This window comes from Podarcis melisellensis (genome assembly GCF_964234715.1).
Source record: "Podarcis melisellensis genome assembly, chromosome: 3".
NCBI lineage: Eukaryota > Metazoa > Chordata > Lepidosauria > Squamata > Lacertidae > Podarcis > Podarcis melisellensis.
Window position 1 is genome coordinate 72,885,349 of NC_138530.1, and position 24,288 is coordinate 72,909,636.

Consider the following 24,288-nt stretch of genomic DNA (forward strand, 5'->3'; position numbering starts at 1 on the left):
ACTTTTCTTCTTGTATGCCAGAAGAGAGTCCTGCTCACCTATCTTTATGCAGGAAATCAGTGACCTAATATGGATAGTTATACCAATGTAGCAAGTGAGATTTCTGATGCAGCTGATGGTGGTGGTTTTAGTCCCTACTGATGGAAAACTTTGGTGGAGATGGTCATATTTTTCAAGAGACAGAAGATGCACTTAAGTAAGCCCAAATGGAAAGGGATATGATGAGCTCTTTTGAGTGCACCTAGAAGATTTGGGTGTCGAGTGGAATGTTTTACTTTGAACAGCATGCCTTCTTCCCATGCAATTTACCGGTAATTGTTTATGAAAGGGTCCTCAGTTCCAAAACTTGGTGGTTGACATGGGGCATGGGGCTACTGCTTGAGAAACTGAAGTCCCAAGCCCTCTTTGTCATGCCAAACTAGTTTGCTGCTTGTTCATTAGAACCTGGTTTACATTTATTTTTTTATAAAGATGCCAGATTTTATTTTTACCATTTTATATAAAAGATCAAGGAGGAAGACAACTCCACAATATTTTATACTATAAACTTTATAGTAATGAAAAGAGAAACAATCACATAAACATTAAGTATGTGTGAAATGGCTTGATCTTATTAATGTTATGGGACTGGATGATCTATTGCGTATGTTACTGCTCCGTTCATCCTGCAGTTACTTTTCTTTTAAGGAAGAAAAGGTGTAAAGGCTTTTCTACTTACATGTCTGATACACCAAAAAGAATGACTAGTTTTTAAGGAGCAATATTGAAGAGTCTACAATGAGAAATGCCATAATTTCTTTAACCCTGTCAGAAAGCCGGAGACTGTTTGATGAAGGTCTGCCCCTGTAAACATTTTAAGCCAGGGCTCTTTGGAAATGAAAAAAGTGCACCATCCTGGATCTGCCTGGCACCTGGCTCTTATATGCAATTTAAATTTAGTTCACTGATAGTTATTGGTTGTATCCAGTGTTAATCCCACTGAGAGATTGGTTGTATCCAATGTTATTCCCACTAAGAGTCTACCCATTGAAATTAGTGTACATGGCTGAATTAGGTTCATTAATTTCAATGCATCTACTATGACTATATCTTAGTAGGATACAACACTCTTTTTACATTCCAGCCTGTACCTTCAAGCCATATTTTTGAAAGCACTGCTGTGCCAGATCTGGATTGTCTTATTTTGTCCACACTCTTGCTTCTTGTTAGGAACTGAATTTTCTTAATTCAAATCAAACCCAATATACTGGACTAGGAGTAATCCAAATGGAATCACTTCCAGTGGTATAATATACCTGGTGAGATCCAGATTTGCACTCAGCACAGTCCCACTTGTGCCAGGGAAAGGAGATAGAGGAGTTATTTTATGGGAGAGTTGGTGAAGGAAGTGTTGAGGATGGTGGGGTTTGGTAAATATCTACCACTACTTCTGGTGGGAAACATCTGCCAGATCTCAGGGTCTTCTGTGACTGTCTTCAGATTCCATGACAGATGGGACAATCTTTGGTTTGTAGTATTACGGATTTTGTTGCATTTTTTTGTTCATACTCAGGGGAAGTCAGAAATAGGCAAAGGTAATTTTATATATGTTATCAGCTTTAAATAAAATGTTCCGGTGTTTGACTTTTCTGTACTGAACTTGTTTGACCAAGGTTGTAAAAATACATATTTTACAGATGTTGGGATATAATGTTCAGTGAAAATACCTTCTTTTGTTAACAGTCCAGAACAGTTTTACATCATGTACTTGATAGAATATGTGGTGGTGGAAAGTTTCAGAAGTAGTTTCGCAGTAACTTTATATTTCAGACCTTTATATAGGCAGGTCTGTTCTGCACCTATGCTATTGCCCGCACAAAATAAGTCAGATTGTTTAGAACATCACTTTGAAATTTTAAGATAATAGCCATCATGGTTGTGGTAGAGCATTTAAATCTGAAAACTAGCTATTGATTAAACTTGGTGTTTTCATTTGAACTTAGTGTGAGGACTTTGTTGACTGGGCAGTTGGGTGGTCAACAAAATAAATGTCTGGCCAACGTATGCAGAAGCATCTTCCCTACATGAACTGTAGCTCTACATTCTTCTGTAGCTCCTAATGCACAGGAACATAGGAAGCTGCCTTATTCCAAGTCAGACCATTGGTCCATCTAGTTCAGTATTGTCTACAGACTGGCAGCAGCTCTCCAGGGTTTCAGGTACGTGACATTTCCAACCCTACTACCCTGAACTTTCAGGGACTGAAGCTGGAAACTTCTGCATGTGTTTTGCCACCTCCCTGTGGCCCTTTCCAACATGCCGCAGCAGCTGGGTTTGTCAGTATTGGGTTTGTCAAGAGACATCAGTAAATTTATCCGCAACCACTTCCATGAGGAAGTAGAAGAGGATTCTCTCTTATACATTCACTATTATATATGATGTGAAATAATGTATTTTCATCTTTTGGTAGAAGACGAGATGAACAGCAAGATGCTCAGAAACATGAGAAGAAAAATGAGCAATTGCTATAAATATTTTAATAGCTATGAAGACATAATACTTTCAAATGGTTGTTCCTTGGCTTTGAATTAATGAGATACATTGATCCTTTCTCTAGATGTATTTTTGATGCATAGCATGAATAACAATTTATTGTACACTGCTTTCCTTGGTGTAGATTTACAATTTTAATAGTTTCATGCCCGCCATTTCCTTACAGACACTCCTGATTATTTAGAGAGTAGGGGAAAATGAAAACACCTCCCCACATTGATGGGAATTACATTCTAAAACATGTAGACCCATTTTCCTTCTTCCAAAGCATTTAAATCAGATTATTATTTTATTAGCATGTATTTAGATAGATGAGAATTGATTGAAAGTGAGAAGAGGCAATCGAGTACGTACATTGTAAGAAATGGGAAGCAGAGTAAGAGAAAATCTAGATACAATTATAGGGGGAATGAGAGAGAGGGAGGGGGGAAGAGAAAGACAGAAGGATGTGGACCATCAAGGAAGGGCCCTTGCAAACCTCATCACTGGGGAGAGGGCAAAACTCTGCAAGGTTGTCTGGAACGCCCCCTCATCTTGCTCAAACTGGGCAAGAGGGAGTTGTTCTGGAGAGCTTCAGTGTTGGCTGCCCTCCACTGCAAGGTGGGGAGACACTAGCACCAGCGTACAGCTGCTCTGGTGATGTCTGAAGTGGTGGGGAAGACAGGATGCTGCCTCTTGTATTTCTGCCGCCTGAAGCGGCTGCTTCACCCTGTCTCACCTGCAGGCCAGCTCTGCTGCCTAACCACTTCATCATATTTCACAGGGACATAGTAAACCATGTCAGATCAATGGCTCATCCATGGGCATAGCCAGGGGGGTGCGGTGGGGGCAGCTGCTCCCCCAGTCAAGTAAATAAATAGAAATGCTTAACTGACCAATTGTGTGGCAGATAACTTGGTTCTGCCCTCCCCTAATAAATCCTGGCTACTCCCAGGGGCCCATCTACCTCAGTGTGGCCTGACTGGCAGCTTTGTTTCAGGACAGGTGTGTCTCCTAGCCTTACCTGCAGGTGCCAGGGATGGAATCTAGGACCTTTTGGAGCTACAGCCTTTCCACTTTCCTCATTGCATCCAAATCCTGCTCCCTTATCTGGGAATTGGGAGTAGGGCATCTAGTCGGAGAATACGGATTCCAGGTAAATGTGGGACCCACCTCTTTCTTTAATTCGTAGCTCCTCCCTCACCTGAGAAATTAGCAGGCTATTTCGCACCTGTCGTGCTACTCGGGTGGCCATCGGTTCCTGAACCAAAGCACAGCAGCCTAGTACCCTCTGCAATAGAAGCATTGATTAAACCTTGTTTTATGCGTTTGATTGGTCTTTTGGGGAGGACGGCGAGGAGAAGTTGGGACCTAATAGATTCTCTGCTACTCAGTGCCGAAAAGAAACACTCGGCCCATGTTCAGAGGCACTCCGAATCTCGTTTCAAACGCCTCCCGACGGCGGGAGCCACAGAGCAGTTTGCATCTGCCTGAGTCCCCGCCGTCCAACAGCCGGCGAAGGGAGGGAAGGGCCCGCCTGCCCGGGGCTGTGCCTTCGCCTTCCCGGCGCTTGCGCGCTGCATCTGCCGCCGCCGCCGCCGCCGCTCTCGAGAGGTCGCAGCAGGCGGCGTGCGAAGGGAGAGCTGGCGCCGCCCGCAACTTGGTGGCGGCTGCTGCCCGCTGCCTATTTTAGTCAAAACCTCCGCCCTGGGAGCTCGCGCGTGCTTCGCCTCGACTCCTTCGGCGAGAGAGGGCGCCCTCGGAGGAACTGTCGCCGGAGGAGACTCACGGCGGGACGGAGGCGCCTCAGAAGCGAGCGGCAGGTAAGTCTGCAGCCCCGACGGCAAGCGCGCGAAACGGGAGGCGGGACGCTGCAGGGGCCGCTCTGGCGGCGGAGTTACTGTTACTCGCAAGTCCGCCGACTAACCAGCTGCGGGTGCGGGAGAGGCTCCCGCGAGGGGTTTTCTCGGCAGCCTGGTGGCCTTTCGGGCTCGCCTCCCCTTGCTCAGGAGAAAGTTTCCCCGGGAGTCGGGCGCCCCTCTCGCGCGCAGGCAAACCCCCTTCCAAGAACGGCAGGAATTCCAGGCCGTCTTTCTAGAGGGGCGACAGAAATTCACTTTGCGCGTGCTCAGAGACGCAGCTGAATCCGTTTCCCGCGCTTCCTCCGTAGAGCGCAAGGCGCATAGCAGACCCTTCTTTCCCAGACCTGGATAAGCTTAGCAAGGTCACCTACCTGCCTAGTCTGTGCCATAGACACATAGTAACTTAATGGAATTGGAGTGCTGGAAGGGACCCCAAGAGTCATCTAGTCCAACCCCTGCAATGCAGGAATCTTTTGCCCAATGTGGGGCTGGAACCCACAACCCCGAGATTTTAAATGTCTCATGCTTTACCGACTGAGCTATCTCAGGGGACAATTTCATATGCTGCCAGAGGTGAGCTCAAAGTGTGACAAGTGCAAAAAAAATACTGTATATTGGTTCCCTCAGTACTCAGTCACCCCTTTCTCTCACTCTCACACACACACTCTCACACACACTCTCTCTCACACACACACTGCTGCAGTTTAAGAGTTGGAGTGTAGAGCCCCTTGCTTCCTTTCCTTGAGAGAGGCAGTCTTCACATGCTGAGTTGTTCCTGCTTATTACTCCTGCAGCACCTGACTGCTTGAATGAGTCCTGATGCTTGAAATTCAGGGGAAGCCCTAAGCTTTTCTGAGGCCTGGCTCCATTTAAGCTGAGCACCTGTTGTTGTCCCCAGCCAGGGCCTTCCTGCTTTCTGGTGCGCTTGTGTGCAAAGCTCTGTCACAGCCTGGAATGTCAAGGGACATTTCAGCGGAGACACCCCCCCAAGTGGTGGTCTGCTTATCTCTTTACAGCGGTCCTTTGTGAGGAGAGCCTGCTGTAATTTGGCAGGCAGGCTATATGGGCTTATCTGCCACCCGTTTCCTTGGATGCCTTCAGTCGCTTACTGAGGAGACGACTCCTGCTGTTGCTCCTTCCTTTGCTCCTTTTCATTTCAAATATATTCTTTAATAAGTATCCACTCACAGGTATATGAATGGTGGTGTATTTATATTTGAAGTCCAGCAAATATAGGATGCAAAATAAATGCAAACTGAATTAATTTATATAAATAGATGCAGTCACGATCTACTTGAAATAACCCTGCCAAATGTTTATGGTTACGCTTTACAAGAGCATACTGAAAGCCTGCAAAACTGCATTAACAATAAAATGTGTTTTCATTTTGAGTCAAGAGTTTGGCTACTGTCTTTTTTCTTTTTTAAGAATGAATGGAATTAATGCATTACTTTGTCTGTTTACAGGTCATCAGCTATTTATAAGGACACTTGTTCTGAAGCAGCACAAAGCCAGGTGATTAAAAAAAACACAGAGGTACCCCATGAGGAATTTTCCCAACGGTTTGTTTATCTGTGATGCTGTGCAGGGATCAGTATTGCACGATACCAAAAGTTCAGTGTTTATCTCTTTCCCACTCCTTCCCACTTCACACAGTTGCCCTCCATGAGTTGGAGGGCAAAGCAGAGAGTGGAGCTTGTGTGTAGGCTTTTCATGCTTGCAGTGTGCCCGGATAGAGTTTAGGATTTTTTTGTGTGTGTGGTGTGTTATATATAGCTTGCCTCTTCTCAGTGACTTGTGCTAGTGTGCAAAAATACCCTACTACTTGCAGCCCAAGCCTAGGCATGAAATTCAGTGGAATTTATTCTCTAGTAAGCACTGCAACTTTAAAGGTGTATTTCATCCTGTACTGAGCAATTTGTGTCATGTCTAAATGTTTATAGGCATAAATAAATAATCCTAATAAGTTAATAGCAATAAATAAATAAGAATAAAATATTAGTGCAGGATAAAATGCAGGTGATAAGATTTTACATTTTAGCCCATGTCAGGTTTTACAGTCTCATTAAAGGTAAAGAAGTTTGGATTCTGATACGCTTATAATGTTGAAAGCTTTTTCAATGTCTTGTTGAACACCTGTGCTTTTAAAATTCAAAATCTAATGTGGGCCTGACTTTCGACAAATTAATTTTATGTGCTTTCTTGCATAGTTAACTGCCACCCCACCTTTGTGCTTGCATGGTCATTTTACATATAGTTCTTGCAACTTAAAATGTTAGAATATGCAGAACTTTCAGGTTTAACCCACAGAATAAGAGCGCAAGAAGAATGTATATTTAAAGAAGAGTGAAAAATATTTATTGAATATATGGGAAATAATTGTACACAGCTGAAAACACTGGCAGAATTAAGATAAATTCAACAGAGTAAACAATATTTGATTGATGTGAAAGTGGAAAATTTATTTGAATGGTTATTGTAAAATATGCAAGAAAGTATGATATGTAATATGAACCATGGAAGGAGAAGAAAAGTCATTGGATATATTAAAGTTTGTAAAATGTTTAATTTGAAACATAGGAAAATTAAAACTCGATTCAAATTATAAAAAAGGAAATACAACTTACGGTAAAAAATATTCCATCCTGTAAGTTGTTACATTTGTGTTCTTTTCCTTCACTGTCTTGTATGTGTTGGTGGTATTTTGACATTATTATTACCAGGCAATAAAAAGTTCTTGGCTCAAGTTGAAAAGCATGAATACAAACCAGAAAAAATAATTAAAACTGAATAGGAACTGCCAAGAAAGCCACTGTTAAAACTAAACAGTGCAGAGAAGCAAACAGTTATGCCCCTGTTAAGAAGTTTTCAACTTCAATACTAGGGGCTGGTTGTGTATCTAATTAAGAAGTGCCCCTTGCTGATGCCCATGCATGGACAGTTCTGCTCCGTGGTCAGATGCATTATCTGCCCTTCTGTCGTGTTTGGAGATAAAGTAAACCTGTTTCTGCTGCACTTAAAATTGGCTGTCAGAAAAATTGTGCAGCCTTTTACCTCTCAAGCGTTGTAAAGTGCTATATTTAGTAGAACTATTTAATGTCGCTGCCACATGACAGTTTGATAGGTGTGGGATAGATAAGGGAGACTCACTTTATTTTTAAGCATCCCGGGCCAATACTGATCTAAAGCATAGAAGCCACCTTTGGCATACACTTCATGCATGCAGAAAGCTGATACTTTGCCGTGGATAGCAAAACAGTTTGGAGCAGCTTGGATACATATGTTGTCTTTTGTTCTTATTTAAAAATAGAGTGATAGTGACACACACACGCAAAAACTTTTTGGAATGTTAAATATAAGAGTTTTTAACATCTGTGAATATGGTCTCCAGTACTTTTATATCTGTTGAAAAAGACATTGATTCAAGCTGCAAATGTGAAACTATGTGATGTATTTTCCAATTCTTATTTTAATGTTTTGTTGTTGTTGTTTTAAAAAAAACATTTAACAGGCAACTTCAAGATGAATCCTACAGAAGCAAATTCAATCATGGTGACTCCTTTGAGTTTCAACCCAGATGTCAACAATCCCATCTCTATGCCTTTGAATGAAACTCTTTGTGAAAACTGGAGAGAGATTCACCATCTCGTGTTTCATTTGGCCAATATTTGTTTTGCTGTTGGATTGGTTATTCCAACCACTTTCCATCTTCATATGATTGTCCTACGAGCCATGGTAATAATAGGTAGGACAAACAAATATTTAGGAATACGCAAAAGCTTTTACCGTATTTTTCGCCCCATAGGGCGCACCAGCCCATAGGACGCGCCTAGTTTTTTTGGGGGGGGGAATAAAGAAAAGAAATTTTATTTTTCCCCCAGGCGTGGGGCTGGGGCGGGGGAAGCCCGAGCTTCCCCCGACCCCAGCCCCCAGAACAGGCAGCTCTCCGCAAGCCTTGGGAGACCGGCGCGACTTCCCGCCGGGCTCCCACGCCTTGCGGATATCTGCTTGAAGCCCAAACCAGGTCAGGGAACAGCGGGATGGCGGCGCTCCACCTCCCCACTGTCCCCCGAGCTTGTGGGGCTGACGGTGGGGAGAAGCACGCTTCTCTCCACCGCCAGCCTCCAAACCAGGTTGGGGAACCAAAGCTTGGGGCGTGCTGCGCAGCGCGCCCCAGGCTTCGAGATACAGGATGCTATCCGCAAGCCTAGGGAGCCTGACGGGAACTCCCGCGGGCTCCCAAGGCTTGCGGAGAGCTTCCTGAAGTCTGGAGAGTGAGAGGGGTCGGTACGCACTGACCCCACTCACTCTCCAGGCTTCAGTGAAAGCCTGCATTTGCCCCATAGGACGCACACATATTTCCCCTTCATTTTTGGATGGGAAAAAGTGCGTCCTATAGGGCGAAAAATACGGTATATGCCGAATAGATTTTCTTCTTATTGCATATTAGTACCCCCCCTTCTTCCATACCACAACACAAACTGCTTTTGAAATACAAAAGTAATCTGCGGTGCAGAACAGGATTCTACAGTTTAGTAAGGCATGGAAGAGTTAAAGCCAGAAGAGGTAATTCTGGCTCATACACGACTGCTCTGTTGTCATAGTGAGGGAGCATTGATTTAGAGTGTATCTGATCTGTTGGGTGTCCCCACTAGTAAGGTTACACTGGGCCTCATCAGTGGTGGCACCCAGCTTGTAGAATGCTCTCTGACAGGTTCAGGAACCACTAACACTATTGTAATTTTACATAGCTTTTAGTAATTATGTGTTTCTGTGTATATGACTTAATTGCATTCCTAATACTGCTATACTGATTGTATTAATGCATCTTTTTTTTAAATTCTCTGTCTTAAATTAATGTTTTTAGTTGTCTCTGATATTGTAGTATTTTTTTGTAAACCACTTTAGATATTATTTTAATAGAAAGGTGGCCTGTACATACAAACAGCTGTATGGTCCCAGTACACCTCCAGTGTACTTAGTGACACACATACATGTAAATGGCATGCACAGCGACCTTCTGCCAGCCATTATGGTGTTCTGGGATTTTTTTTTAGTGTGAAGAGCTTTGCTTATTGTCCATACATGATTATGACTGTGGCACATATTATATTGTAGTTGCAGTGGAATGCATTTGCATTCATTGCCTACAAAGGGCCAGTGTATGACTTGCAGCTTAATTGCCCTAGGGAGGAGCATTATTATTAATAATATTATTTGGAAGTAACCTAAACAGAATATTTTTATTCCTGGAATACCTAAATGAGGCTGGGGGAAACCAGTCACAGTATTCTGTTGGAATCATAGTTCTTTGGACATGTGTGTGTGTGTGTGTGTGTGTGTATACATAGTCATTTGACACACTTTGTTTTTGGCAGGATGTACACTGTTCATCATCTGGGCAACGCTATTCCGTTGTGCTGTGGATATAATGATCTGGAATACAACGTTCCTTGTTATCAACCTTTTGCATTTTATATACTTGCTATATAAGAGAAGACCGGTATGTACATCACCATTAAACTATTGATAAAATGTCTAAGGTGCTACTTTAAAAGGACCATACTCTTCCATCTTGATTCTAACAAGTCTATAATGGGCTTGTTGAATAACTTGAATACACGAATTATCATTTCTACAACTCTCAAGAGCTTTGCTTTCAAGTATTTGTTTTCAGGTTTTTTAAAACGCAAAAATCCTTCATACAGAGGCCTTTAATTCTTTATGAATTCCTATTTTTTTAATTTATTTTTTAGTATACAACCACCGAATTTTCATTTGTGTAACCTGCCATCTTGGTTCAACTTGAATCCAATGTGTCCATTATGGTAGTGGTGGTTGTTTTTCAGTTTTCAAGACGATTCTTTATGATGTAGGGCATCCAGCTCATTATGACTAGGGTAGCAAGTCTTTGGGTATTTCCTCCACCCATCTGTTAAACCAGTTACCCCTGCAGGAAAAATAGATTGGTTTAAATCAAAGTTTGTGCCGGTGATCACTGAATTGTATGACCTTTTTGTTGTATCAAATATGAAATTGTTTTCTGTGTAATAGTGTAACTAGTTTTACAAGATATGATTGAAAGGCATCAATTAAGAAATAAGCAGGAAAATTTCTTGTACATGATTAAGGCTATGAACATTTCTCTGAGAGTAAGCCCTGTTGGAAGATACAACTGTGCTGTAAGTCATTCAAAGTTATCTTGAGCCATCAACAAATAATTTCTTTCTTTATAGTAGAGTCCCAAATTTCAGTTACTATAGATCAGTGACAAGCAGTTAATTCTATAAAAGGGGATGGGTGTGCCTTGTTTCCTCAGCTATTTTGTTTTCGAACAAAATAGCTTTGTTTTCAGTGCCTAGCAATATAACCTAGCAGCCCCTACTGAAGCTGTTCTCCAGCCTCTTAAGATTTTTTAAATTGATTCTGTGTTGCTCAGTATTGACTTTCCCTTTAAGTGTTGCACCTGTGTTGATATTTTGCTGCTTTGTCATGTATGAAACTAAAAAGCTGGTTTGGCTCTCTCTTGCTTTCTATGCCACATGTAAAAATGAATGTCTAATGCAGGCTTTACATTTTTCATACAACTCTTTTTAACTGTAGCCTGATTTCTTTCTTAAGAACATGCTGGTTCAGAGCTCCCCCTCCCCCAACTAAAAGTCTGAGACATTTTGGCCTTTTGTCATAGGGAAAGTGCTCCAGCCCCCTGCCCCCTTTGGCAGCATATGTTACAGTGATACATGTGCGGTTTTCTTTTCTGGGGTTGTCTGAACAAAAGCAGATTGCTGGGTGGGAAGGGGCGTGCACACTGCAGATTATTGTCCCATTCCAAATTGTTCTTGTAAACCTGCTTGTGCTCCACTTGTTGGATCCTAAACACATGTTTGATTGAGCAGCCCACATATGGAACATGAGGTGGGTGAAGGAACCATCTTGAATGATTTGGACTGGGAAAGTTTAAGCCCTTCCTTTCTCCATCATGTTGCGCATTGGTGAAGTTGCTTTAATAAAAAAAAAAAAGGAAAAGGAGTTTGCTTTTGGGGAGGGCAGAGGGAGGGAGAAAGGTTATCTCATGTTTTCATGTAATGAAATTTTATAGGGTTTTGTTCCATGTTGCATTTACTGTGATTGTTTGAATTAGTATATTTGGAGCATAGAATCATGGAATTGTAGAGTTGGGAGGGATCCCGAGGGTCCAACTCCCTGCAATACAGAAATCTCAACTAAAGTATCCCTGACAGACAGCCATCCAACCAACCTCTGCTTAAAAAAAACCTTCAAGGAGAGTCCACCGCCTTTTGAGGGAATCCTTTCCACTGTCAAACAACACTTACCTTCCCAAAGTTCTTCCTAGTGTTTAGTCGGAATCTCCTTCCTTATAACTTGAGTCCATTTGTTTGGATCCTACCCTCTAGAGCAGGAGAAAGCAAGCTTGATCCATCCTCCATGTGACAGCCCTTTAGCTATTTGAAGGTAGCTATCATGTCTCCTATCAGTGTTCTCTTATCCAGGCTAAACATAGCCAATTTCCTCAACTGTTCCTGGTCATCTTGGTCACCCTCCTCTGCACACATTCCAGCATATCAATATCCTTCTTAAATTGTGGCACTCAGAACTGGACTCAGTACACCAGATGTGGTCTGACAAAGGCACAATAGAGTGAGACTATTACTTCCCTTGGTTAGGGTACTGTACTTCTGTTGATGCAGCCTAGAATAGCAATTTTTTTTTTGCTGCTGCATCACACTGTAGACTCATGTTAAGTTTGTGGTCTGCTAAGACCGTAGAACCTTTTCACCTGTAAAGGTAAAGGGACCCTTGACCATTAGGTCCAGTCGCGGAAGACTGGGGTTGTGTGCTCATCTCGCTCTATAGGCCGAGGGAGCCGGCGTTTGTCTGCAGACAGCTTCCGGGTCATGTGGCCAGCATGGCTAAGCCGCTTCTGGTGAACCAAAGCAGTGCACGGAAACGCCGTTTACCTTCCCGCCGGAGCGGTACCTATTTATCTATTTGCACTTTGATGTGCTTTCGAACTGCTAGATTGGCAGGAGCTCACGCTGTGGGGATTCGAACTGCTGACCTTCTGGTCGGCAAGCCCTAGGCTCTGTGGTTTAAACCACAGCGCCACCCGTTTTCATATGTACTACTGTCTAATTCAGGTGTCCCCCTATCTGGTTATTGCTGCCTATATATCCCTATTACAATTCATTTTGTTAGTTTGGGCCCAGTTCTCCAAACTGTTAAGGTCACCTTGAATCCCAATTTTGTCTTCTGTGGCATCAGCTACCCCTCCCAGTTTGGTGTCATCTGCAAATTTGACGAGCCCCTCCTCAAGTCTGTTATCCAAGTGGTTTATAAAGGCATAGAACAACAATGGGCCCAGGACAGAATCCAGTGGCACCCCACTTGTAACTTTTTTCCAGAATGATGAACTATTAGTTCCTTTGGGCACTCTGGTTTCAGCCAGCCAACCAGCTACAAATCCATCTAACAGTTCCTTTAGCTACAAGAATATCTTACTGAAATCAAGATACACTATGTCCACATCTTTCCCCTGATCCACCAAACTTGCAACGAGAGAGAGAGATTCATCTGGCATGACTTGCTTTTGAGAAACCCATGCTGGATCTTAGTAATCACAGCATCCTTTCCCAAGGGCTCGCAGACCGACCATTTATAATGATCTGTTCTAGGACCTTTCCTGGTATTAGTGTCAAGTTGACTGGTTGGTAGTTACCTGGGTCTTCTTCCCCCCACTTTTGTTTTGAAGATAGGGAACAACATTTGCCTGCCTGCAGTCTGCAGGAACCTCCCCTCTTCTCCAAGAATTCTCAAAGATTATAGACAGAGGCTCTGACACTACATCTGCAAGCTTCTTTAGTCCCCTTGGGTACAGCTCACCAGGCCCTGGAGATTTGAATTCATTTAAAGTAGCTAGGTGTTCCTTTACCACCTCTTTTCCTATCTTGGGCTGCAGCTCCCTCCTTGAAATGTTGGCATGAAATATTGAAGCTACCTCTCAAAAGACTGAAGACTCATGTGACTGTGATTGTTTGCCTGTTTTAGACAGTGGACTTGCTTTCTGGCTATCAATATTCTTCCTGTCTGTCTTGGTGTGTGTGTGTGTGTGTGTGTAACTCAATAGCTCATCTGCTTTCCAACATCCTTCACAGTTTGGTTATTCATGATGAATATAAAACCCACATCAAAATTGAAATATTAAGAGTGTTTCATTTAATCCAGTTAGATTTGATTTAATATATAAATAAAAAATGAAAACAGCACAGCAAGCTAGATGACTCATTCTTACAGTCATTGCACAAAAACTTAAAGTGTTTCAGGCTTTTCTCTTCCCTCCTAAGCTGAATATGTCATCAGAAGAACACCAATGCAACTGAAAGCTTTGGCATGGGAAAACAGGAATTTGGTGTGCAGTTTATTAGAAGCCTTTAAAAGGCGGCTTTTAATGTTGAGTAGGGATGGTCAAATCTGTCACTTTTGTTTCTCATTTTTCTAATACTCAGTTCTCAACATTTCCTTGCCAGTATGCATTTTTTTTAAAGTCCTCGTGAAAATTCACCAGCATTTTAGTGTTAATTTCTCCTAATACACACATTTTATGCTATTTTGCACATTTTTTGCAATGCTTTGTTGTTGTTTAGTCGTTTAGTCGTGTCCGACTCTTCGTGACCCCATGGACCAGAGAACGCCAGGCACCTCTGTCCTCCACTGCCTCCCGCAGTTTGGTCAAACTCATGCTGGTAACCTCGAAAACACTATCCAACCATATATCCATATATTTGCAATGCTATCTCTCCATATATATGCACACTTAGTTTTAATTTATTCATTTTTACTTGACTGAATAATTGCATGGCAAAATTAATGGTTCTGTTTCTATTCAGATATTGTTTGAAAAGTACAAGTTACATAGTTTTTATTTCCTGCTAATAAAGTCATTCTAGTTCTGTGATCCATTGCATATGGACACAGTTTATATGGAGATGTACATGATATTTGCTCCTTTACTACTGAATAATTTTCATCTAGAGTAGTCCTCTCACACTGCACTTTCTACAGCTGTTCTGTAGCATCTGTTCACTGTGGCATGAGTGAACAGTATGAAAATGAAGCATGAAATAACACTTTGACCTAAGTGAACTGAAAGGATAAGGGAGAAAATCCTGTATGTGGTTTTTACTTGGCAAAAAATTGAGAACGCAGGACCGCTTGCAAGACTCCTAGCATCTTTATGACAAATGAATTCTCACATTTCTCTTTAAACCCAAGGGCAAAGCTCTTTTCCCCACAGAGCACACACCTCTTTTTCCTTTCTTATTTATTAGCAAGAAATAATTTAAACTACAAACTCTCTTTCCTTGAATTATGCCTCTGTTATGCCTCCGATACTTATTTGTCTAGTGCTGAAGCCTTTCCTGTTTTTGCTCTTCATGACACCCACTTTCTCCTCTCTTTGCAAACCAATTTGGTCTCTGCTCAATCTGCTAATGTTTTTAGATACGGTAGGACACTGTGTCCTGGGTAGTAACTCTATTGATTCAGGAGCACAGCTAGATATGAGCCAGTTTTTTTCTCACCCTGTTTCCTGTTTTGGTGCATAAATGAATGTAGAATGTTAGACACTGTTTTCTCTTTCCTACAGCATCTTATAATGGACTGGCTTTTGCAAGTCTTTAGAGTTGTTTTCAGGGCTCTCTGGCCATCTTCCATGTCTTAGCAAAGAACCAAAATAATTATATTAGTACTTTGCTTTTGAGCATTACCTGTAGAGTGCTCAAAGTGCTTCATATAACTTGCTTTTCTCACTCTAGCCCTGTGACATTTTTTTACCCCCTTATTGCAGTTGGGAGTGTGTGGAGATATAAGGAGACATGTTGAAGGTCACCTAGCTATTTCACAGCCAAATTGAGATTTGACCTGAATGCATCCTGATTTGTAGGTCAGTCTCTTCGGCTATAAACATCTAGATGGAAGCAAGTTTCATTGAACTCAGATGCAGGTCCCATTGAAGAAACGTTTAGAGGATTGTACTCTTAGTCACTGTGCTTCACCAGCTCTATGCTACAACAGGTAGAGAAATAACTGGGAAAATAAGGAAAGATCTGATTACCTATTTTATTAGAATATAATTCTATTGCCATTTATATCTGTATTACTGCATTGGTTACATCTGTTTGTAGCCATGAATGTGATATCATTTTCTGGGTCATGTGGCCAGCAGGACTAAACCGCACCTGCTGCAACAGAGCACTGTGATGAAAGCCAGAGCACACAGAAATGCCATTTACCTTCCTGCCACAGTGGTACCTATTTATTTACTTGCACTGGTGTGCTTTTGAACTACTCTGTTGGCAGAAGCTGGGACAGAGCAACGGGTGCTCACCCCATCATGTGGATTCAAACTGCTGACCTTCCAATCAGCAAGCCCAAGAGGCTCAGCGGTTTAGACCACAGTGCCACCCGTGCCCTTTGAAACATTTTAACCTGTGTACATGCACTTCCTAGCTTAAATGTAGGCTGGAAGAAACTGGTATTTCCACACACAGAAAAATACAATGCAACTTCTAACTCTGATATTATTATTTAAATTTCTATGGTAAAAGCACATCTGCTAATATGTATGTATAGTATTAGATGTATCCCATTTGTCAGTTTCTTTGATGCTACATTGGAATAAAGTTGTCACTGGTTTGTATGTTTATGTGTTTTGGATAAAAAGTATATTTTAGAGTCAATGCTAAGAAATACTTACTTTTTGTGTTATAGATAAAGATAGATAAGGAGCTCAACAGTCTGTATAAGAGAATGTTTGAACCACTCCATGTGCCTCCAGAGTTGTTCCAAAGACTGACAGGACAATTCTGCAATATTCAGACACTAAAAACAGGTCAAGCATATGCTGCAGAGGACAAAACATCAGTGGACGATCGATTAAGCATCCTGTTAAAAGGAAAGTACGTGCTTGAAAAAGTTTGAACCAGGAGTAGTCCTTTTCATGGCATAATTGAAGTGTGGAAAAGTGGAAATGAAAATTGAAAGGGACTGTAATATACAATAACTTGTGTCTTCTTTTATACATAACATTAGTTTTGAATAATTTGAATGTATGCAGTAGCAATTCAATGCTGCTTTCCTCCATTGCTTTAAGATATTGCTTTGAGGTAGCAGTAACATTTACTGGTCTCTGCAATGCTTGAGCCAATTGCTTCTTGGCGTCTCACCTACTTTTTTGGTGACAGTGAGCTGTAGCACTCTCTCATGCCACCATGATTCCTAAGTTGTTGATTCACTTTGTTTAACTATACCTTAGTGTTAAATCAGAGTTCTACCCACACCACACATTTAAAGCAATATTATACCGCTTTAACAATCATGGAGAATCCTGGGGAATGTTGTTTGTTAAGGGTGTTGCTCTGTGACCGTTAATGAAATAGAGTTCCCATAATTCTCCATGTCTAGTTCATTTTTCCTGCACTTCATGATATGCAAGTCTACCTTCTGAAGTGAGAAGCCTGCTATATTCAAAAACATATTTGTTTTTGAATCCCAACTTTCCAGGGTTCTAAACATAGTAAATTATTGTATGAATTGAACTGAATTGTTGTGCCTCTGGTATTTTCATTTGTTTTTCATATTTTTATCATCAGAATGAAGGTCTCCTATCGAGGGCATTTTCTGCATAATATTTACCCCTGTGCCTTTATAGATTCTCCTGAATTTCGATCAACTCAGATGCATCGAGGTGAGAAGTTCCAGGTATGGAACTGTTCTGTTGGGTGTGAATGTAATTCTTGATGAAAAAAATATGTGGTGCTATAGAGTAAACTTTTTCATATAGCCTTTTCAGATGTTAATGTTGGAGAATATAATCATTATCATTCTAGATGCAAAAGTGGCAGTGTTGTATTGCTTGTTGAGGGCTGTAAAATTATATAGTTTCTTTCTTTGGATTCTAAAGGTTTAACACAACTACCATAATAAATATTGGATAAGATAATCATATGAATCTGTTGTGGGACTAAAGAAACATAGAACTGTAGCGTTGGAAGGGACCCTGCAGGAATGCACAGCTGTCCCATAGGGGGACTGAACCTGCAACCTTGGTGTTATGAGTACCACACTCTCGCCAAGTGAGCTATACAGGCTTATGCCTAATGTTAATCTGAACACTAATCTACTTCAAAAGAAGCATTGAAGATAAATAAGGGCAGCAATAGTACTCTGTCCTCCATATTCTAAAATGATTTTGAACCCCAAGGCCCCCATTTTTAAATAAAAAACTGACAATTGTAATAATAATAATAATAATAATTTATTATTTATACCCCGCCCATCTGGCTGGGCCCCCCCAGCCACTCTGGGCGGCTTCCATAGAAACCAGGAAACACTAAAATATCATACATTAAAAACTTCCCTGAACAGGGCTGCCTTAAGATGTTTTCTGAATGTCAAGTAGTTGTTTATCGTTTTGACATCTGCTGGGAGGGCGTTCCACAGGGCGGGCGCCACTACCGAAAAGGCCCTCTGCCTGGTTCCCTGTAGCTTTGCTTCTCGCAATGAGGGAACCGCCAGAAGGCCCTCGGCACTGGACCTCAGCGTCTGGGCAGAACGATGGGGGTGGAGACGCTCCTTCAGGTATACTGGGCCGAGGCCGTTTAGGGCTTTAAAGGTCAACACCAACACTTTGAATTGTGCTCGGAAACGTACTGGGAGCCAATGTAGGTCTTTCAAGACCGGTGTTATGTGGTCTCGGCGGCCGCCCCCAGTCACCAGTCTAGCTGCCGCATTCTGGATTAGCTGTAGTTTCCGAGTCACCTTCAAAGGTAGCCCCACGTAGAGCGCATTGCAGTAGTCCAAGCGGGAGATAACTAGAGCCTGCACTACTCTGGCGAGACAGTCTGCGGGCAGGTAGGGTCTCAGCCTGCGTACCAGGTGGAGTTGGTAGACAGCTGCCCTGGATACAGAATTGACCTGTGCCTCCATGGACAGCTGTGAGTCCAAAATGACTCCCAGGCTACGCACCTGGTCCTTCAGGGGCACAGTTACCCTATTCAGGACCAGGGAGTCCTCCACACCAGCCCGCCCCCTGTCCCCCAAAAACAGTACTTCTGTCTTGTCAGGATTCAGCCTCAATCCATTAGCCGCCATCCATCCTCCAACCGCCTCCAGGCACTCACACAGGACCTTCACCGCCTTCACTGGTTCTGATTTGAAAGAGAGGTAGAGCTGGGTATCATCTGCATATTGATGGACACCCAGTCCAAACCCCCTGATGATCTCTCCCAGCGGCTTCATATAGATGTTAAAAAGCATGGGGGAGAGGACGGAACCCTGAGGTACCCCACAAGTGAGGGCCCAAGGGTCTGAACACTCATCCCCCACCACCACTTTCTGAACACGGCCCAGGAGGAAGGAGCGAAACCACTGTATAACAGTGCCCCCAGCTCCCAGCCCCTCTAGATGGTCCAGAAGGATGTTATGGTCGATTGTATCAAAGGCCGCTGAGAGATCCAGCAGAACTAGGAAACAACTCTCACCTTTGTCCCTAGCTCGCCGGAGATCATCAACCAGTGCGACCAAGGCAGTTTCGGTCCCATGATGAGGCCTGAACCCCGATTGGAAGGGATCCAAATGGTCCGCATCCTCCAGGCGTGCCTGGAGTTGTTCAGCAACCACACGCTCAATCACCTTGCCCAAGAATGGAAGATTTGAGACTGGGCGATAGTTGGCCATACTGGCCGGGTCTAAAGATGGTTTTTTAAGAAGCGGTTTAACGACCGCTTCTTTCAGCGGATCTGGGAATGTTCCCTCACAGAGGGAAGCATTCACCACCCCGCAGAGCCCATCGCCCAGCCCTTCCCGGCTTGCTTTTATTAGCCAGGATGGGCAAGGATCAAGGAGACAGGTGGTTGGTTTCACGCGTCCAAGCAGCCTGTCCACATCCTCCTTCCTTTTCTTCCTGACCTTAAACTGTACTCAACACTAATGTCTCATAACAAATGTAAAACTGATCTGTAGAAAAGACTGTATTACCTGAAAAAAACAGCTGAGGCATGTACTTTTGTAAACCAATAAAATATTTCATAAAAAATTACACACACACACACACACACACAGTGGTACCTCGTTCCGGAGGTCCGTACTTAACCTGAAACTGTTCTTAATCTGAAGTACCACTTTAGCTAATGGGGCCTCCTGCTGCCGCCGCCAGAGCACGACTTCTGTTCTCATCCTGATGCAAAGTTCTTAACCTGAGGTACTATTTCTGAGTTAGTGGAGTCTGTAACCTGAAGCATATGTAACCCGAGGTACCAGTGTGTGTGTGTGTGTGTGTAAAAGCTGACAATTCTCCATCTCCTAAGTAAAGGGGGAGGCCAGAGGAATAGTGGCTGCTCAATGGGAAAGGAAGCAGAGTAGGTATTGGCTTAAGAAGTAGGGACTTGATTTGATGGGAAGTAGATGCAGTAAAGATAGGAAACAAGGGAGGGGAGTTGAGTTTCAGAGAAAACCTTCCCACCCATGGGTGTTGTATACTGTTGGTAGGAAGGCAGTCTCTCAGAATGTGATATTTGGAGGCAAAGTCACTGTACATCTGGAAGTTAAGTTGTGAAGATACCTCAGTTTCCCCAAAGGTGGCTGCTGTGAAGTGGGCAAGCTGAATTTCACACATAAAATGGTACCAAGCACCCAGTTTTGGGGCTGAGAATCTTTAGTGAGTTCTTGTTTTTAACTATGACTATGCAGTATCTACTTGATTGTAAAGCCAGGGCAGAGGGTTGATACAGTGTCTAAAACTGGTAATTGATGTAATATGTTCCAGTCAAGAACTGGGCATAAAGCCAAAACGAGGTAACTGTCAGGATATATTCATCTCTGCACTGGAAGGAAGTTATGGGATTGTTTGTTGTTGTTTAGTTGTGTCCGGCTCTTCGTGACTCCATGGACTAGAGTACGCCAGTTATGGGATACTTAACACTATTCCTAATAGATTATTTTTGGTCATTGATTTGTTCTGAGCTGAGAGGAAACCACCTAATTTTAAAGGAGTAGTTCTTAGCATCTCTTTTATTTAGATCAGAGTTTGGATTTATTTTTTTTACACGAAATGAAAAATGTTCATTTTATGACTGACGGGTACACATTTCCAAATTTCTGTTTCTAAATATATGCAGGGATGGAAATTGTATTGTAGTAGCCCACCTGAAGATGCTTACTTGGCAGGTGGTATATGAATACCTTAACTAAATATGTACACCAAATTAAAAACTGGTTCATGCTCCTGGCATGCTTTTATATTGGGCATAGATCATTTTGCTTTAACATATTTTGGGAGACAGCACATTCATAATTCACTTCCCTGTCAGGATGACTGATCATTTCTTCCCTATGAGTCTGGGGTGGACTTTCGCTTGGGGTCTTTCTTTCTTTCTTAGTACACTGGTGCCATCTGCTGGATGCATGTCAACCTTAGCAAACGAGCTACATTTTGCTTTTACTGGATGGTGTATGTGTGAATCATCCCTTAGAACTGAGCTGCAATCCTACACGCATGCATCTCAATCTCATCAGTAGGGTTCCATCAGACTTCTGCATTCATACTGGTCCAGTTGTATCATTTGTCAGACTATTGATAAACTGATGTTGTTTGTTCGTTTTTAAATTTGTCAGTGCTGTCTTTCTCTAAGCCATAAAGATGGTGTGCAACAGATCGAGAGAATTAAACATTGTAATGTTTTAATATTTTATTGTCGATTTCAAACAGCAGCACTAGTAAAAAAGGGCCAAAAAAGGGTGACATTAAAGTATTAGTTCATTTAATTTTTAAATTTCAATGTTTTCTCTTTTTTAACATTTTGAATATAATCATTATTGTTGGTGGTATATATTGAGAGTAAAAATAATAATAATTGGTTGCTATTTTTAAATATTGCATTAATGCATATATTTTTGTTGTTGTTGATATGACGACGATGGTAGAAGCAGCAAGACCGCATACAACAGCAAAGTTTTGGGCCTGCATATATGTTCCTTTATTCAAATTTGGCCTGTTTAATCCCAGACATTGGTATCCATCTTTTTCATTTCTTTTATGCAATAGATTTGTCCACAGGGTGCTTTTAATTAAATGGATTTGGAAGGCAGGTTTTCAAAACGTCAGAAGAATTTTCCTTGCAAATTTCTGTGAAATTTTGGGAACCCATTGGCCATGATCTATCCGTTAAGCACATTCTGCGTCAGACTGTGGATGCAGTGTTTGAAGGACAAACCACTATTGATACATTTGTGTTAAGTCTCTTTCTGCTGAACATCCAAACTAAAATGCGTTGTGGTCAGTGACACCCAATAAAGCAGTGCTAATTCTATAAATATACTTTCTTTGCAGGTCTCCATTACTGCTGATGATAACTGCAAATTTTTATGCTGGTCCAGGGAGAGACTTACCTTTTTTCTGGAATCTGAACCATTCCTCTTTGAAATATTTAAGTACCTTATTGGAAAAGATATTACAAACAAGTTGTACTCATTAAATGATCCAACACTAAATGATAAGGTAAGGATTTCATCTCTGCTGTTGGAAACTGTTGTAGCTGTTCCCAACCCCTTCAATGCAGTAATCTCAGCTAGATCATTCACAACTGTCCTGAACTCTAGGCCCAAAGGAGGACTTGTGGGAATGGTTGGGTGGAGTTTTGCTGAAGGAGGATGCCAAAAACTTCAGAATGGCCACTTCTAGTGCTTTATTAAGAAAAGTATAGCCTTACGGCAAAGCAGCCTGCCAGTTTGGGTTTATGGTTCAGAACAATGATGCTCATCCAACCCCTACTTAAAAACCTCCAACCTTTCAAAGGAGTGAATCTTCCCTGTGACAACCCTTTAAATATTTGAAGATGGCTATCATCTGCTCTGTCTTCTCTTATGCAGGCTAAATGTGCCCAACTCCTTCAACTTAAGACTTGGTTTCCAGACCTTTGATCATCTTGATCATCGTCCTCTGCATACATTCCAGCCCGTTAATATCCTCCTTAAATTGTGGTGTCCAAAGCTGGACACAGCATTCAAGGTGTGGTCTGACCAAGACAGAATAAAGCAAAACTATTACTTCCCTTGATCTAGACACTATAATTCTGTTGATGCAGCCTAGAGTAGTATTACCTCTTTTTTTTTTTGCTGTTGCATCACACTGTTGATTCTGGTTAAGCGTGCAGTTTACTAAGAGCACAGTGATGGCTGTCGTACCATTTTCAAGTGTCTGGGAAAACGGCATTTAGCATACAGATGTGGAAAGTAAGAATTCCACAAATAATTATCTCTAAAGGCTTCTTACTAGCAGAGCATCTCAAAAAATCATCTATCCAAATCTTCCGATTCCTGCTGTGTGTGCGCGCGTGCACACACACACACACACACACACACACACTCTCACTCTATAAAGCCAGCCTTGAGGGGGGTGGATCTACTTAAATGAGCCCTGCTAGTAGCTGATCCTAGTTCCTTGGAAAAGGGATGGATATATGGCCTATCACATACATGGCAAGCTCCAGTGATGTAGCAGAGTGTCGGACTTGGATCAGGAGGAAGCAATTTCAAATCCTCACAGAGACATGGAGCTCATCAGGTGATCCTGGGATCATTCTCCAGTTCTTAGCCTAGCCCAGGTAATGGCACCAGGTGAAAATATTCCTCTTTAATCAGGCCTTTGGCTGATTGACATCTGATGCCCTTTTAAAATGTGTTGTGGAAGGGGGGGTGTTATTGGGTTGTCTTTATTGTGTATTTTGTTTTTTATATTGTGAACCACCCTGAGATCTATGGGTATGGAGTGGCATACAAACAATAATCGCTTTTGTGAGCAAAAAAATGGGTGAGAATGGAAGAAATGTCTGCCATTCTGAGCTCCTTGGTAGCAAGATTGGTACTGAAATGCAGATAAATAAATGTTCAGGTTTATTAATGATGAACTATTTGGTACAACTTCTTTCTCTACAGACGTCCCAGAAAATAGATCGACAGCCCAGTTTGTGCTCACAACTTTCTGTGATGCAAATGAGAAACAGCATGGCTAGTTCAAGTGATGGCGAAGATGGCTTGCAACATTTTCTCCGTGGGACTTCCACTGCCTCAACCCTTCGTGAGTCATTAACCAACATTTCCAGCTAGTCAATCGCAAGTGTCATGAGGATGTGTTGCGGGGGAAATACTTTAGCACAAGGGGAAATACCATTACACTCAGACATTAGTCTGTGGGTTCTGGCCATGATTTTTTTTTAAAAAATTATGTCCTCACATTCATGCTCCTTGTGCAGTGACTGCAATCAAGCAATAATTTTCATGTGTGAATGGGACATTGCAGTTCAGACTTCACACGCTCATCATTCTTGTATCTCATCTTTCTCAATGTGCCACAGTTTTAACATTCAGTCGCAAATTATCAAATGCTATGCAGGTTTTACTTTATTTATTAAACTTCTATACCACCCTTTATCTGAGGATCACAAGGGTGGTTTACAATATAGAAACACAAAAATACATAACATACTAACAAATGAAAACAGTATCCCCCTCCCAATGTAGTTTAAAGGGCCACAAATTGTAATATTTATTGCAAGCTTTGATGCAGTGCCCCATTGTGTTAGGTGCTGATCTGAGCAAGAACTACTGTTGGTTAGAGAGTATATATTTTTTTTATAACTGAATGAATGAAGTAACAATAGCTGCTATGGATTTCATAATTCTGCTTTTTTGCATTCAGCTTTACTTTCAAACTGAACTGATATAATGCTTTGTTTTTGTATGCTTGCAGCCTTTTAAGATATTCCCCCCTCCCCAAGTAATGTTCCTATTACATGCATTTTAGATTCCAAAAGATTGAGAAAGTGCTCACATCCTTAATAGT

General features: G+C 42.0%; 1 protein-coding gene across 2 annotated transcripts in view; it reads left to right on the forward strand.

Moving 5' to 3' along the window:
* The first annotated feature begins 4,118 nt into the window (after nt 1-4,118).
* Nucleotides 4,119-24,288, forward strand: part of POPDC1 (popeye domain cAMP effector 1) — a 28,935-nt gene continuing 8,765 nt past the window's right edge. Inside the window, exons 1-8 of one of the 2 annotated variants that reach the window (XR_014166543.1) lie at nt 4,119-4,334; nt 5,840-5,888; nt 7,885-8,118; nt 9,752-9,876; nt 16,161-16,348; nt 17,042-17,150; nt 21,778-21,945; nt 23,382-23,523. Coding sequence is in view for 1 of the 2 variants with exons in the window: in XM_081904671.1 (XP_081760797.1) it covers nt 7,896-8,118; nt 9,752-9,876; nt 16,161-16,348; nt 17,042-17,150; nt 21,778-21,945; nt 23,382-23,523 (955 nt within the window). In the remaining variant the exon portion in view is untranslated. The remainder of the gene's footprint in view (nt 4,335-5,839; nt 5,889-7,884; nt 8,119-9,751; nt 9,877-16,160; nt 16,349-17,041; nt 17,151-21,777; nt 21,946-23,381; nt 23,524-24,288) is intronic. The other variant, XM_081904671.1, reaches the window with a different exon arrangement.